The 16,549-nt window shown below is 47.1% G+C and overlaps 1 protein-coding gene across 2 annotated transcripts in view; it reads right to left on the bottom strand.

Annotated features, from left to right (window-relative positions):
• Positions 1-16,549, bottom strand: part of ERCC3 (ERCC excision repair 3, TFIIH core complex helicase subunit) — a 733,178-nt gene that overhangs the window by 373,258 nt on the left and 343,371 nt on the right. For both annotated transcript variants that reach the window (XM_069236738.1, XM_069236742.1), the window contains one exon: positions 12,266-12,450. In XM_069236738.1, coding sequence (XP_069092839.1) covers positions 12,266-12,450 — 185 coding nt within the window. The remainder of the gene's footprint in view (positions 1-12,265; positions 12,451-16,549) is intronic.

Below are 16,549 nucleotides of genomic sequence, written 5' to 3'. Positions count from 1 at the left end.
AAATCCTGCTTTTGGAGAGTTGCGAGGTCCTGTGTCTCAGCAGCAATTTGAGGCTTGAGGTACTGCGTAAAGGATGCATCATACAGCAGAGGTACTGACGAGCTGCCGGGCAGCACTTTGAGGTCCTGCGGCGAGGCTACGTCATGCAGCGGTGGTTCTGAGGCGCTGCAAGGTCCTGCATTATTGCACAGCGGCGGTTCCAACATGAGGCTGTGAGGCAATGTGTCAGTTATACTTGGACCACATTTGGGCTCGTAGATCATAATCAGGACCACTTCCAAGGGTCCTGAACTAGGGTAGCACCACTTGGGGAGGCAAGACTCATGGAAGACAGAATCCAGGTGCTGGGTTCAAGGTGATTAAGCCTTTTCTGTCCTTGAGGCTCTGATGAGAAGACTAGTCGACTATCCCTTGGAGTCTCTGGTGGTGCTTGGTTCAAGATGCAGGTCAAATCCTTCTCACTCAGGTAGTAGGGCAGCAGAGTAGCAGTCCTTTTTGCAGTAAAGCAGCACAGCAGTCCCTTTGAGTCTTCTACAGGTCCAAAGGTGTACTGAAGAGGTTGGGCTGAGCGTTCAATATTTATACTTGGTGCCATCTTTTGAAGTAGGAGAAGGTTCTGGAGGTTTACACCAACAAAGGTGTTTGGAATTTTTCTTACCTCCCTGCCCTGGCCCAAACTTGTCTTGGGGGGAGGGAAGGAAGACTAGTATGAAACTGTTTACATGTGTGCTAAGGCAGAGCCTTTGTGATGGGTCGTAGGTCATAGCTCGTCCCAACTATCAAGTCAGAGAAATGCCCCTCCTACCAACACCTATTAACCCTTTGTCTGTGATCAATACACAAAGTCCAACTGCCAGCTACACCTAGTAATGTGACCCAGGATACAAGGCAGCCACTAAGTGGTTAGGACAAAAACATTCAGACTTTCTAAAAGTGACACTTCCAGAATTGTGACCTAAAATCTAACTTTACCATTAAAAAGGGGTTTAAACTATAATTCTTTAGAAATCAAACTTAAATTTGCCATCTCCTGCCAAGTGAAAGATAACACTTATTAAATGTAATAAGGTAACACAATCCTAACCTATGGGAGAGGGGGCTTGCAGTACTGAAACATTAATTCGAGTTTTTCACTACCAGGACATGTAAAACTTTTAGGACCTATACTAGGGTTGAGTTATATGTATTAAAAAGTAAAGGTTAAAACTGTGCATAGAGGCTGCAATGGCAGGCCTGAGAACTGTTTAAAGGGCTATGCAAGTGGGTAGCACAAGGAGTGCTGCAGACCCACCAGTAGCAATTAATTTATAGGCCTTAGGTACACGTAGTACCACTTTACTAGGGTCTTACGAGTAAATTAAATGTGCCAATTTTGTGTAAGTCAATTTCACCATGTTTAAAGGAGAGAATATAAGCACTTTAGCATTGATTAGCAGTGGTAAGGCGTGCAGAGTCCTAAAGCCAACCAAAAATAAATTCAGCCAAAAACAGGAGGAGTAAGGCAAACGTTTGGGGGAAGACCACCATAAGGCTAACATGTCTAACATCAATTTACCTTCCTCCCACCACTAGTCCAGTGTTCTGGGACTGACGAGACACCATGAAGCTCGCACAGCATGGTCGCTCCAGAGATCCCACCGTTGATGAGTGCAACACTGAAGCTGGTTCAGTCTCTTTAGGGCATTTGTGAATTTCTAAGCTTTTTTTTTTTAATGTAAAAAAGATATTACCATTCCTAATGATAGCTTCATTTTAACCTATATATTTTTTTTTTTTTTTTAAAGTGAATTTGTATGGTTTGCTTAGCATAAAGTAAGAGGTCTGTCATTCTGCGCTCCTTCCAGGCACCCATCTGCCATTGTCATACGGCCTTTGGATGTGCACACTATGGGGTGGCCAGGTTTTGCATTCAACCCTCCATGGCAGCCCAATCCCCCTGCAACGCATGTCCTTTGGCTGTTTGCAGCTGTGGGTCTGGGCCAGGAGAATAACTGACTTTTTTTTTTTTAAAGTTGCTTGGGGGCTGCTGTGCTCTCTGCAGTTTTCCACAACATAAAAAAAATGCTTGTTGGTGCCCCTGCCCCTTTTAGGGGCACCACGAGAATTAAAAAGAATATAATTTAAAAGCCCTCGCAGGACAAATATATGGGGTGCCCCTTGCCTACAGTAGTAGATAATAAAGGAGCAGTTCTTAATGCTGGTCCCAGAGGCTCCTATAGTTGCTCCCCAACCAGCACCCAGATAGGGTGCTGCTACTGCCCCGGTAAACACCCAGCGCAGCCACAGTTTTCTTTTTTTTTTATTGTATTTTTTTTAATGTTTGGGGCTACGGTGGGTGTCTCAAGGCCCCCGCATCTCATGTCAGCTCCTCAGCCAGCACTCATCAGGAGTGTGGCGGGGCTCTGACTTTGCTCCCGTCGAAGCAGAAGTAGCTTTTTATTTTGTATTGTCTGCATGCACTCTCCTGGTTAGGATCAGTGGTACCTTTAAAATAAACAAAATGTTTGTTTGTACTTGTCCTTAATTTTTGAAAGGCCAATCAGTATCTCATTTGGCTCAGAAGAGAAGGAAAAGTATTGAATTAAGTCTCTGAACAGTCCCAGGAGCAGGATTGTTTCCTCAAGGCAGTAGGGGATTTCTTCTTACCATTGTATTACTTTTGGGAAGAATTCTTTCAGAATCATTCAGTTTCTAGACACTTACCTGGAGAAGAGGAATGGAGCTATTTTGGTGTGTCCAGTGTGGCTTAGCACAAAATAGCTAGGTCCCCTGTCCAAATGCCTCTGGATGAATTGAAGAACAAGAGTTGTAAGCCAAGAGATTGTCACTGAAACCAAGGCACATACAGATACAGATGTCAAGTAGATCCAATACAGGCATCTTCTTACCACGTCCCCCAAAAGGAACACAGAGTCCTCAGGTGACAATGAACAAGCTACTTACCTTCGGTAACGCCTTAACTGGTAGAGATTATCTGGCTGCAGATTTCTTAACTTTGATTTCCCTGGTGTCAGCTCGAGTCTGGAATTTTTTGCTGAGCAATAGCCTGCACATGCCGTCGGGTGGCATAGCTTGGATCCGCGTGCACTGTTCGGCTCCACGTGGCATCGTCAGCATCGTAGGAGACATCTATGACGTCACAGTCAGCTATAAATGCACCTCTCCTGCACACGTACATCAGTTCTTTTACCCACAAACTTCCATGCCAGAAGCGCAGAGTCATGGAGAGAACCAACAGTTTGTCTGTGCAAAACTAGGTCCATGAAAGGGACAAACCCTAACCCTACTAGAAATATACGCAGAGTAGGGAGGCATGGGTGGGTGTAAGGAATCTGTAGCTAGATAGATTCTCTACCAGATAATGTGTTACTTAAGGTAAGTAACTTGCTCATCTGACAGAGACTTTTAGCTGCAGATTCCTTACCTTTGAATAGATACCCAAGCCATAACCTCCTGGCGATGGGCTGCGGATACCTCTACTACACTAAAAAGTCCAGTAGGACTGAATGGACAAAGTGCCCATCTCTTCGTACTGGATTGTTCAGGCTGTAATGTTTTGCAAACGTGGGCAAAGATGCCCACGTTGACGCCTGACAAATCTCCAGAACAGTAATGCCCTGAGCTAGCACAGTAGGAGCAGCTTTGTCCCTGGTAGAATGAGCCCTCAAAGCCATCAGGAGGCTGCTTCCTGTCAAATGCGTAACAGATCTTGATGCAGAGAATGACCCAGTGCGAAACGGTTCGCTTCTGCCTTTCTAACCCTTCTTTGCTCTAACGTACCCCACAAAGAGTTGGTCATCCTCCCAGAACTCTTTTGTGCGGTCAAGGTAGACTGACAATGCTCCTTTTGGGTCCAGTGGGTGGATTCGCGCCTCTTCCTTAGAGGGATGCAGTGGAGCAAAGAAGGTGGGCAGGGTGATGTTTTGACCCAGAAGAAATGGGGTCACCACCTTGGGGAGGAAAGAGGCACGAGTTCTGAATACCACCTTGTCTGGATAGATAGTGAGATACGGTGGCTTTGATGACAGAGCTTGCATCTAACTCACCCTCCTGGCAGATGTTACTGCCACTAAGAAGCCTGTCTTGATAGTGAGCAGCCGGAGGGGACAGTTGTGTAAAGGCTCGAAGGAAGCACACATCAGAAATGTGAGGACCGGATTTAAGTCCCATTGGGGACTAACAAAGGGCGTAGGGGGGAAACATATGTACAAGCCCTTTGAGGAATCTATGTACGATGGGGGCTTTGAACAGTGAAGGCTGATCAGGCAGCCAAAGGAATGTCGATAAGGCAGAGAGATAGTCCTTGAGAGTACCCAAGGCAGAACCCTGCTGGGCAACGGAATGTATAAAGAGAAGGATATCAGAAAGAGAAGCAGAAAGAGGAACAATATACCTTTCTGTACAGTAATATACAATGCATTTCCAACGGGAGGCGTATACCGTTTTAGTGGATGGATGCCTGGCTGCCAAAATAACTTTACAGACTTCGGGAGGAAGGTCAAAAGCCATCAACTGCCACTGCTCAATCTCCATGCATGAAGGTGCAGGGTTGACAGGATCGGGTGAAGAACCCTGCCCTGCTGCTGCGACAGAAGTTCCTCCTGACGGGGCAGCCTGATCAGAGGACTGTTCCTCAATATGAGAAGCTAGGGATACCAGACTCTACATGCCCAATCTGGAACCACTTGGATGACTTGGGGCCGGTCGTTCTTGATCTTATTGAGAACTGTACAGAATTGTACAGGAGGCCTGAATTCCACATGTGGCGAAAACCGTTGGCGATTGCCGCCTTGGAAACTCCAACGCGCAATACAGATGACATTGTGCGTTCTCTGCAGAGGCGAACAGACCTAACCAAGGCTCTCCCCACTGCTAAAAGAGTATTTGCGCCACCTCCGGATGAAGATACCATTCGTGATCTGCTAGGCATTGGGGCTGAGTTTGTTCTCCCTAGCGCTCAGAGAAACTGCCAGGTGTTGAACCACCAGGGTTATGCCTTGCTGTTCCAGCCATGTCCAGAGGTGCAGAGCCTCTTGACAAAGGTTCCACAACCCCACAACGCCCTGCTTGTTGCAGTATCACATTGCGGTGGTGTTGTCCGTGAACACCTGCACTATCTTCCCTTTTACAACAGGAATAAATGCTTTCAATGCCATTCAGATCGCCTGGAGCTCCAGTAAGCTGATATGGAGTCTGGATTCCACCGGAGACCAGAGGCCTCTGATCCCCGCCTCTCCCAGATGGCAGTCCCATCCCAGACGCATCTGTCACCACTGTGAGATCTGGCTGGAGGAGGGAGAGAACTCTGCCTCTGACCCAATCGCAGTTCACTAACCACCACTGCAGGTTTTTTGCAGTACTCTCCGAGAGCTGAACCGTGTCGATAAGATTTCCATGATGCTGCGCCCACTGGAACTTCAGGTCCCACTGCAGAGCCCTCATAGGCCATCTGGCATGTTTGACTAATAGAATGCAGGAAGCCATGACTCCCAACAGCCTCAGAGTCTGTCTCACCGAAATCCAGGGTAGAAGCTGAAACATCAGTATCATAACCAGAATATCTGGGACTCGCTGCTCGGGAGGATAAACCCAAAACTGTCCAGAACAGCCCAGATGAAAGGCAGCCTTTGAGAGGGAGTCAGGTGTGACTTTGGCACGTTTATAGTGAACCCGAGCAAATACAAGAGGTTTGCCATCGTCTGAAGGTGGCTGACAGGAGACTGGGGCGTAAGAGCCTTCAACACCCAGTCATTGAGGTAGGGAAAGACTGAAATCCCTAATCTGCACAAAGGAGCTGCCACCACCGCCATCACCTTAGTGAACACCTGTGGGTCACTTTTAAGACCGAAGGGGAGCATGGTAAACTGAAAGTGCTCAGGTCTACCTTGAACCGCAAGTAGTGCCTGTGGGCAGGCAGGATTGGGACGTGAAAATACGCATCCTGCAAGTCTAATGCTACCATCCAGTCTCCTTGGTCTAGGGCAGACAAGACATAAGCAAGAGTGAGCATCTTGAATTTCTCCTTTTTGAGGTAGAGAATGACGTCCCTTAAATCCGAGATAGGGCGAAGACACTTCTGATTTAAAAAAAAAAAAAAAAAAAAAAAAAAAGAAAGTAGCGGTAATAATAACCACTGCCTACTTCTGACATCGGGGCCCTTTCTATGGCTCCCTTGGCCAAGAGAGCTGTAACTTCCTCTCGGAGCAAGATTAAATGAGCCTTCATCAGCCATTCTTTCAATGGAGGGATAGATGGAGGGAAAGGCTGGAAGGGGAGGGAATAGCCCTTCTGTATGATCTGAAAGATCCACTTGTCTGATGTTATGGACCACCAGAGAGGGAGATGAAATTGAAAACTCCCTCCAACTGGACAAACACGAGCTTGCAGAACCATACTAGTAGGGCTTGGGTGCTGTGGGAGAGAGGGGCTGGGTGATGGCTGACCTCTGACTAGACCTTCTGGTCTGAAGGCACCACAACCTCGTCCTCACACTGGATGCTGTGATTACTGAGGACAGAGGCTGACCTGTGGGTGGCGTGGTATCATGCCCCTTCTGAAGCCTCAGAAGGGATGAAAGGCAGACTGCTGGCGAGAGGCCCAAGGATCTGGCCGTAGCTCAAGTCCTTGAACTGCTCAAGCGCTGAGTCTGCCTTTTTTCCAAAAAGGCGTGAGCCATCGAAGGGCATGTCCATCAGGTTTGCATGGACATCCCCCGAAAAGCCAGTCGTACGAAGCCAGGTGTGACGTCGAAGGTGCCACTGTCGATGAAATCGCCCTGCCCATCGAGCCCGTCGTGTCCCATCCACACCGAATTGTAAACTTGCCTGTATCTCTCCCATCATTGGCAGCTTGGGTGAGTGTGTCCTGTATGCCCTCCGGGACCTGGGACAGCACCTGTGCCACCGTATCCCATAAAGTATGGCCCAATAGGCATGAGGTGTTTACGGACCTCACTGCCAGGCTGGAGGAAGAAAACATCTTCTTCCCAAGTTGGTCCTGCCTCTTGGATTCCCTATCCAGGGGAGTGAAGGGAGGGGATCATGGGAAGTGGAGGCTTGGACCACCAAGCTCTCCAGGGGGGTGTTGGGTGAGGAAACTAGGGTCACTAGGAGCTGGTCTAAGGAGGCGTCCTATTTACAGAAGACCTTATGCTGGGTTTGGACCACGTCCCCAGCAGGACATCAGTAAGGGCTTCGTTAAAGGGTAACATCAGCTCCAATGTAGCAAATCATGGTTGAAGTCCCTCTGTCAGAATGTTAGCCCTGACCGGCACCATAGGCAACTTTAGGACCAAGACCTCAGCTGCTCTAACGCACCACTATGGCATTAGAAGCTCTCTACTCCATAGCCACAGAAGGAGATGAGAGCATGCCAGTATCTGGAGAAGTTTCCAGTCCACTGGATTTTCTTACATCCTCATACCAGTCCTGCTCCAAACCATACCCCTAAAGGGTCCTCAGTCCCCTCACATTCCTCACCCATGCCTGGCTGTTTAAAATAAGCCTCAGACACTGATCTCGGCCCTTTCGAAGTCGGAATCGGCGTTGTACGCCGACGTTCCGGCTCCAGATCATCCGGACTGAGGATGGGGTTCGCCCCGGCGGTGGGGGGAACAATGGCATCGTGCAGACGCCAGAGGAGGCCGACTGTGTGGAACCAGCGTCGGTCCGTGTCCGATACTGGATCCCAGGGTCCCTGACAGCACAGAGGCCGAAGCTACGGCATCAAACCCGATGGGGCCCCTACTGAGCCCGAAGACCCACCCGCTGGGGAAGCCCACTCATATACAAGGCACATGGCTTCGTAAAATTCTTTAAATTGAGCGGGGTCGCTCGGGCTCGGCTCGGGCGAAGTCAGCCCTAGCATCGGCTCCGCAGAACCAAGCTCCGGAACGTCGACGTTCCTGTGACGCCTCGTCAGTCGTGACAAAGTCAAAGTCCGCTTTGACGACTTCTTTTTGTGTCTCTTCCCCGAGTTCCTGGAGGATCTTGAACGAGAAGAAGTGGACTTGGGGCTCCTGGAGCGGTCCCACAACCTCCTCATCGAGCGGGACCATCACCTCCTAGGAGTCACGCCTACTGATGTCGACTGCCGGGCAGCCATGAGCTTCAGAGACCGCTCTCTCAAAGCATTCGGGGCTATGGCACGGCAGTCGGAGCACAACTTCGAGTCCTGGTCTCTATCGAGGCACCAGAGACATACCTAGTGGGGGTTCATCACAGACATGGTGTGATGGCAGGCGCCACCCGGCTTAAACCCGGTCTTCCTCGATGACATCTCGCACAGCTGAAATTTTTTCAAAAAAAGGGTCGAAAAAAGGCATGCCAAAAAAGGCAGAGGGTAGCTCGATCCTGGACCTGTGCTTAACCGGCGCAGTAGGAATAGAACAACGCATGCGGATCCGAATGATGCCACCCGACCGCGCACACAGGGTATTGTTCAGCGCAAAATTCTGGATTCGAAGCGGACGCCAGGTAATTCAAAGGTAAGGAATCTGCAGCTAGATAGAGTCTCCATCAGATATTGGAGTTACTGTTGATTTGCTGAGGAATTATTGTTGATTAAGCACTGAGAAGAGCTCCGGAGCTGGGTTGATGAGACCCGGAAAAACAGGAAATTATACCAGACAGCAGTTGGCGCATTTAATGTCCCAGTGTCCTCACACCTTGCGCAGATAACGTTGTGGCTGAAGCTGCATTGCTCTACCTGACAGCTGATGAGGGAAAAACTTTCCAGATCCTAGCTAGCACCTGGAGGATAATCACAAGGGGAGAAATCTGCTCGGAGAAGAATTCATTAAAACAAACTCGTGTTTCTAGACAAATCACTTCATCACCCTATGCACCATAAAGTAACAACAGTAGTGCTGCCGCTACAAAGTGCATTAGGCAGAACAACACAGGTTATCAGAGGTTGGGGTAAAGAAGGCAGCTGGCATGGTGACACACTGTGAAATCAATTAATAGGCATAATGAAACAGAACAACTTCCAACCCAGTCATCTAAGTGAAGGGAGTAAGGCTACAAGCCAACAGTGCAAAAAAAATTCCAGAGCCCTGCAGCACAAGGAACCCTTAATCCAGGAACAGGATATCTCCTCTCCTCCAAAAGGAACATCACTTCAGCATGTGCAGTCCGAAAAGAAAACTGAGAGAGTAAGGATTACCATGGCAACCACTTCTCATCAGATGTGTCAGCGAAGGACCTGGTGGCACTCCACAACGCTCCAGCAACCATCCAGAAAAAAGAAGCTGCAGGAAGCTGGCTCTGTATATACTATATCAAAATGAGATCTAGATTGCACAGAGTCCAGGGGGTCTCCAGAAACTTAACAGAGGCTAAAGTAGATAATACTAATGCTCTCTTTTGTGGTAGTGTGGTCGAGCAGTTAGGCTTATCAGAGGGTAGTGCAAAGCATGTGTTGAACACACACAGACAATAGAAGAAGCGCACCCTCAATGACAACTCCAGACCAATGGTTTTTATTTGGCAAAAATATATTTTCTAATTTTTAGAACCCCAAGATTCAAGTTGTAGGTAAGTACTTCAATAGATTTGTATCTCACACATGTATCAACAGTACTTTGAAGCTGATAAGTTATACAGTTCTTGAAATATTGTCAATAATCTGTTTTAAAAATGGACACAGTGCAATTTTCAGAAACCGTTCCTGGGAGGGAAGAAACGTTAGATCGTTTTGCAGGTAAGTACAACACTTACAGTTTCAGTCTCCAGGTTTTAGGAAGGCCACTGGTTGGGGTTCAAGTTAACCCCAAACCGCCCACCACCACCACCAACATAGGGCTGGCTGGGTGCAGAGGTCAAAGATGAGCAATTTTAACATGGGATCCAATGGAGACAGAGTGTACTCGGAATCCGGTCTGCCTGCAGGTAAGTGCCCGCAACTCAGAGGGAAGACCCGGAGGGATTAGAGGAGCCACAAGTAGGCACCAACCACACACCCTTAGCGGCACAGGGGCGGCCGGGTGCAGGATGCAAACAGGACGTCTGGCTTCCAATGGGTGGACCATCTGGACACAGGCCGTGGGCGTCGGGTGCAGAGTGGTCAGGACTCACGCATCCAGAGTGAGGTGGGAGTCCTTAGTTGTTGGTTTTTCTTGGACAGGGCCGCTGTCCTCAGGAGTTCTTGGTTCTTTTGGGTGCAGGGCAGTCCTCTGGAGCTGAGTTGAGGTCGCTGGGCCCACTGGATGTGTCGCTATTCTTTTGCAGGTTCTTTGAAGCAGGAGACAGGCTGGTAGGGCTGGGACCAAAGCAGTTGTTGTCTTCCTTCTCTGCTGGGGGTTTGAGCTAAGCAGTTCTTGTAGGTTGCCGGAAATCTGGTGAGCTGAGTTCAGGGTAGCCCTTAAATTCTAGATTTAGGGGAGTTTTAGGGGTCAGAGGGCAGTAGCCAATGGCTACTGTCCCTCAGAGTGGCTATACCCTCCTTGTGCCCACTCCCTTTGATGAGTGGGGCACAAACCTAATCCTATTGGCCCCTGTCCTCCAAACCAAGATGGAGGATTCTGCAGGGAGGGTGTCACCTCAGCTCTGGACACCTTAGTAGTCACTCCTCCTTATTTTCCCCATTTTCCCACTGGACTTGCCACCAAAAGTGGGGCTTTGTCCTTTGGGTGGGAAACTCCACTAGCCTTTGAGGCTCACTGCCAGGTGTTACAGCTCCTATTGTTTGGGGGGGGGGGGGGAGTTCGAAGCACCTCCACCCAGGACAGGCTTTGTTTCTGACCACAGAGTGCACAAAGGCACTCACCCTATGTGGTCAGGAACTTGTCTGAAAGTGGCAGGCTGGCACGTACTGGGCAGTCCAACACTAGCTGTTTGGCTAACATACAGGGGGTCATCTCTAAGATCCCCTCTGGGTGTCTTTCAATAAATCTCACACTGGCATCAGTGCGGGTTTATTGTGCTGAGAAGTTTGATACCAAACTTCCCAGTATTCAGTGAAGCCATTATGGAGCTGGGGAGTTCGTAATGACAAACTCCCAGACCATATACACAATATGGCTACACTGAACTTACAATGTCTGAGAATTGACTTAGACACTGTAGGGGCATATTGCTCATGCAGCTATGCCCTCACCTGTGGTATAGTGCACCCTGCCTTCGGGCTGTAAGGCCTGCTAGAGGGGTGACTTACCTATGCCACAGGCAGTGGTTTGTGGGCATGGTACCCTGAGAGGGGTGCCATGTCGACTTTGCCTTTTTCTCCCCACCAGCACACACAAGCATCAATGCAGTGTACATGTGCTTGGTGAGGGGTCCCCTAGGGTGGCATAATACATGCTGCAGCCTTTAGAGACCTTTCACAAGGGACTTCACTGTGTGGCAGGGTTGTGCCAATTTTGGAACAAAGGTACAGATTTGGGGAAAGAACACTGGTGCTGGAGCCTGGCTAGCAGGATCCCAGCACACTTTCAATCAAAGTTGGCATCAACACTAAGCAAAAAGTGGGGGTAACCATGCCAACAGTGGCACTTTCTTACAGAAGCAAAGCAGCCATTTAGGTATTTATACAAAGAAAATCAATCCACTACCATTCAGTGTGAGTCTGACAGGGTAACAGCACAAAACCAAGGCTCACAACAATGTCTTTCTTTCAGGAAACCCATCATTCCCAGCACTCTGGGTGAAGCTTTGTGAACATACAAAAGGGCAAAACAGGGAAATGGCTCAGTGATGTCATTGAAGAATTTGTAATTGTAATAGAAAAAAATCGAATCCAGGAGAGCTTTAGTGGTCAGAAAGACTATAGTAATTTGGCTTATCATTTTGGTGTCTCTTGTTGCCTCGTCTACATCTCTGCAATACGTACCTCCATCTAGAGACTGGTGTACTAGTCTGCACAACACAAGTCCCTGTTGAACTAAAAGAAACTCCCACAAGTACTTCTCTGGTTGGTGAGGTTCAAATGAAGTGTGAATGGTGTAAAAATGAAAGTTCCTTCTACTACTACTATATCATAATAAGACTGCTGCTGTTTGAGATCATCTTGAACCACAAGGCTTCAGCATGAAGAGAAGAAATACTGAAACAACGGGAATGCGAGACTGTCAGCCCAAGGAAAGATAAGCCCTTCCTGCAAAAGCACTTTAAGCCCAAACGTGTGGAAACGTCTCCCATACTTTACTAATGCACACAGAGACAGTGCTTCTCATGACTGGACATTGTTTAGATAACATACACCTCTTAAAAACAAAAACACTGAAGGCATAAATAGTCAAAAACAAAGTAAAATATTTCAAGCTCACCTCAGCACACTGCACCTTGGCAATGTAGCCGTTGTTCTGTAGCTCCATCCAGTTAGCTTCATAGAGTTTTGGGCCAATCAAGAAATTTAAATCCACTATCTTGTCATCTTCTCGGACGAGGGTGGCTGTCAGCCCAAGTTTACAGTGCGCTTGTACAATGGTTAACACTCTTCTGAACATCTTAGCTGAAAGAAGATTTTTTTTTTTTAATTACTCGAGTGGTTGGTCTGGCTCTAGACTTTAGCATGTGATTGAGAGATACTATAAGCAGCAGGTTTCTGAGAGATTATTTTGACACTTTTTTTTTTTTTTACTAGTTGTGGTGTCAAAGCAGTCAGATGTAAACAAAATAATAACTTTACGTAGATATATATGGGCTGTCACTGGGAGCAATTCTTTTGACGGTTAAAGTTAAGAATGGACACAAAAATATTAACAACCTAAAAGTGGACATAGTCAGTTGGATGCGGAGGATTGAGACCAATCTGCTTGTGGAATTAGGATGAGTTAACTTTGTTTAGAACTGTTCCCTCAATTCATTTATTAACCAAAGGATCAAGAATGATGGTATGAATGAACTGTGTCAACTGCCCCCGAACTGTGCAACCATTTTGATTCTGCAAGATAGATCGTTTGAGACCAGTAAAGAGGAAAAAGGTAGCAAAGTCAACAACCCAATTGTTGACCTACTCAGTGGTGAAAAAAACAAGAGGAAGTACGGTGCGGCCATTTAAAAATGCAACAGTCCATTAACTGCCTTCAGATGTTATTTCATGTATATAAACAAAAGACGGAAGGGTGACTGGTAAATCAACTACACAAGTTAGTATTGAAGCCTGTGTAAGACACACATATGGGGCCACACCTCTCATCACTGCGTTTATCAGAGGTTAAGTCCATATACATTTTAGTAACAAAGATCACTAAACGATGGACCTTCATAAAGAGAGGACATGAATTGGTTGCAGATTCGTTGGTACCCAGGAAGGAACTACTTATTTGTAACTATAGTTTTGGAATGTGCAAATATTCTAGATTCACATGCTAAGTATTCATCAGTCAAGTGGTTGAGTCCTGAAGTGCTTCTCTGATGTTGCAGTTGTAATCTTCGGCATCAATAATAAGTGGAGTCTGCATGGCTCAATTTGATAACGACCAGTGCTTGAAATGGAAAAAATAAAGTGCAGGTACTCTGTGTCAGAGTACCTGCTTGTTTCTGAGAAGTGCCGGAACTCTCCAATTAAAAGAATTACGTTTTTCTTGAGATATGCCGGTACTCTCCCTCTCAAAATAAAAAAGTGCCGGTACTCAGTACCGGACAGTACCGGACCATTTAAAGCACTGATAACGACCGTAAACTTTCTGTGACCTAGACACTGATTTGCATTGCTTCCCTCTTTCACCGGGGAAATGGAAGAGTAACTGTTTCAAGCAGCAAAATTATTGTTACAGATAAGTACTACTTTTTCCGGCTTGCACCTATTCTAGATTCACATGCTGTCCACCAATTATGTAGCACTATGTCCTGCTAGTGGAGAAGGGTCTGAAGAATGAGGATTGCCAAATGGCCAAGATACTTACCTTTCTGAGGAGATGCTGTAACTATCTGCAGATTCCTCACCTCTTGAGTCTCCTCCAAGCTTTAGTCTGTATTATCTCTCCTGTAGTGATAGGTGGCTCCCCAGCTCCAGGAGTCTTCCTGGGTATATCTTGGAGCCCTCTGAGGCGCCACGCCAGCACATGGATGTTTGGTCCTTGTCCTTTTTTGCACTCTTTTGCCAGCAGAGACGTGGACAAGATTGGCAGAAATTGAGGTGTGCAAACATGGGACCTTAATAAAAGTTGTATTAATGCTCCTTAGAACAGGGAGGTGCCTGGCATCGATGAGGAATCTGCAGCCCTTGAATCAATACCAAAGCAACGTATCCAAGGTGGTGGGTTTGAGTAGATGCTCAAATCAGAAGTCCTGCATTACAAATCTGGCTAAATAGCCATCCCTGCAAAATTCAGAGTTGAGGCAATAATGCCTGGGGAAGGTGTGGACCAAAGCCTACATTGCAGTCAGACATGTCCAAGAAAGGACCACCCCGGGATAACACTGAAAAGCAGCATTTGTCCTGATGGAATGGGCCCTGTGCCTCAGGGGGCATCCTTTTTGACGTGAGCATAGCAGATTTTGATGCAAAGCTGAAAACTGAGTACCTTCAGTGCCTTGCCTTTCTTGGAACCAGCACAGCCCAGGAAAAGCTAATCATCAATCTGGTACTCACTGGTCTTGTCAGTGTGGAAACTGAGGGCCCTACGATGATCCAGGCAGTACAGTCTCTGCTCCCCTTTGGTGGGTAAGTAGGATACTAGTAAAGTGATGAACTAACCCAGGTGAGATATGGCATCTGCCTGCTGGTGGAAGGAAACCTTCCCCAAAACACCAACCTGTCCAGGGAGGTCAACTAGACAAAACCTGAGGCTTGATAAACGTGTACACCAAGATAATAGCAGTTTGAAACTGATGTTAAGGCCCCAATGAGCCATGACAAAGGATGAAGGGGGAAATAAATGTGTCAATCTATTTAAAAAATGAAGATATTGGAGACTTGGATAATAACAGCTCTTTTAGCAAGGAAAGAAAATTCGAGAGAGTCAACAACTAACATTTACCTGTACCAAGAGCAAACCCTTGCCAGATCAGAGAGCTAAGTCTTGTCAGGTCAGGGACATTTTAATCATGGCTGAAGTTGGTCTGGAGGATTTAATTCAGACATTGCCCCTCGCATTACAAGGGGAGATCCACACTCAGAGGAAGTCAAAGAGGAGGGTATGGACACTGACAGAGCAGATCAGAATGCCATATTCTTCACAGCATGTCTGCTGGTAAAAAGATAATTTGTTCACTGTCCTGTTATCGCCTTCTCAGAACCAGGGCAATCAAAGGGAAAGGAGGAATAATATAGTCAAAATGGAAGTTACATGTCAGGTGGAAGGAGTCTCCCAGGACAGCTCCAAAAGCTGCGGGGGCAGTAGAGCCAAAAAGAAAGGCCTCAGGAGTATCCTCTAAACTTGCAGTATTGCTGGTGAAAGTGTCTAGCAGTGGAGGCCAGTCCCAAGAACTAGCCTGGCCTTGAAGTGTCCCACTGTCAAGATGGCCTTCTAGCCAGAGACATAAACGCCATCAAAATCATGTTCATATGACTAGCCCAAAATCACCCAAGAAGCCAATGGAAAGCATCCAAGCAAGATGGTGGAAGGCAACAAATAAATCTATGGACCACACCACCGAATGCACTGTGTTCAGGCCACAGTGAGGGATTTGTTTGTCTGCTTACTGGCATGAAGCACAACTTCTTGAAAATGGTCATGAATTAGCTTGAGAAAGTTCACAGAGTATGAAAGTAATGGGCCAAAGTGCAAATCATATTCTTGGATAGCAGGGCAAGATTCTCATAAGAAAAGACCACCTTCTCAATCGCCCCAAACCTTTTTGATTCCATTTCTGTAGGAGTAGAGAGGAAAAAGTGAGGGTTCAGGCTACAGGAAGAGGAAGCCTGAACAAAAAAAACTCTGGAGAGGGGTAAGCTGTCAAAAACTTCAAGTTCCCAAAAGTAGACAATGGCAGTGGGTGACATGGTGGATCACCCAAGGAACAGAGGTTGATTTGCGACAGGAAACCAATATGGCATCCATCAGACTTTGTTCAAGGGGAGAAATGGCTTGACTAATGAAGATGCCAGTTGCAGGATTGTTCTGCGGAGGTAAGCCATGTTATCCTCTACAGGCAAACGTAATTAAATAGTTCTGCGCAGCCTTGCCTAGAATCATCATGAATGAGGCAAATAACTTGATAGGAGGCAACAAAGGACATCACATACCCACCACAAGGGAGGTATCCAAGCCACTGGCATTCTGCAGAGACAGAGAGCTGACACTATCCAGGCCCATAGGGTTAAGAAGTTTGCCGACCTCTTTGCTATATCATGATAAACAAGATTAGGCATCTGAGTGGGGTCTGAATCTAAGCGTAAAAGACCCTCAATCCTGCCACACTATTCATCATGAAGCAAGGGCGTACAATGGGACTCTTCCCCCTTTAAATGCTATGCTCAAAACAAAAATCTGACTAGAATGCCCTCGTCTTTGGAAAATGTGCAACTCTCTGCAATGGATCTGAAGTCAGCGCCAATTGCCGTTGAAGATGGGGGTGGATCCAGTTGTGGCACAAACAGCAAGACAACTGGTTTAATTAAAGATCTGCCCAGCTCCTGAAATGTGCAAGGAAGAGGCCGAATG

This window comes from Pleurodeles waltl, chromosome 1_2 (genome assembly GCF_031143425.1).
Source record: "Pleurodeles waltl isolate 20211129_DDA chromosome 1_2, aPleWal1.hap1.20221129, whole genome shotgun sequence".
Taxonomy (NCBI): domain Eukaryota; kingdom Metazoa; phylum Chordata; class Amphibia; order Caudata; family Salamandridae; genus Pleurodeles; species Pleurodeles waltl.
This window is presented reverse-complemented; position numbering and strand designations above follow the sequence as displayed.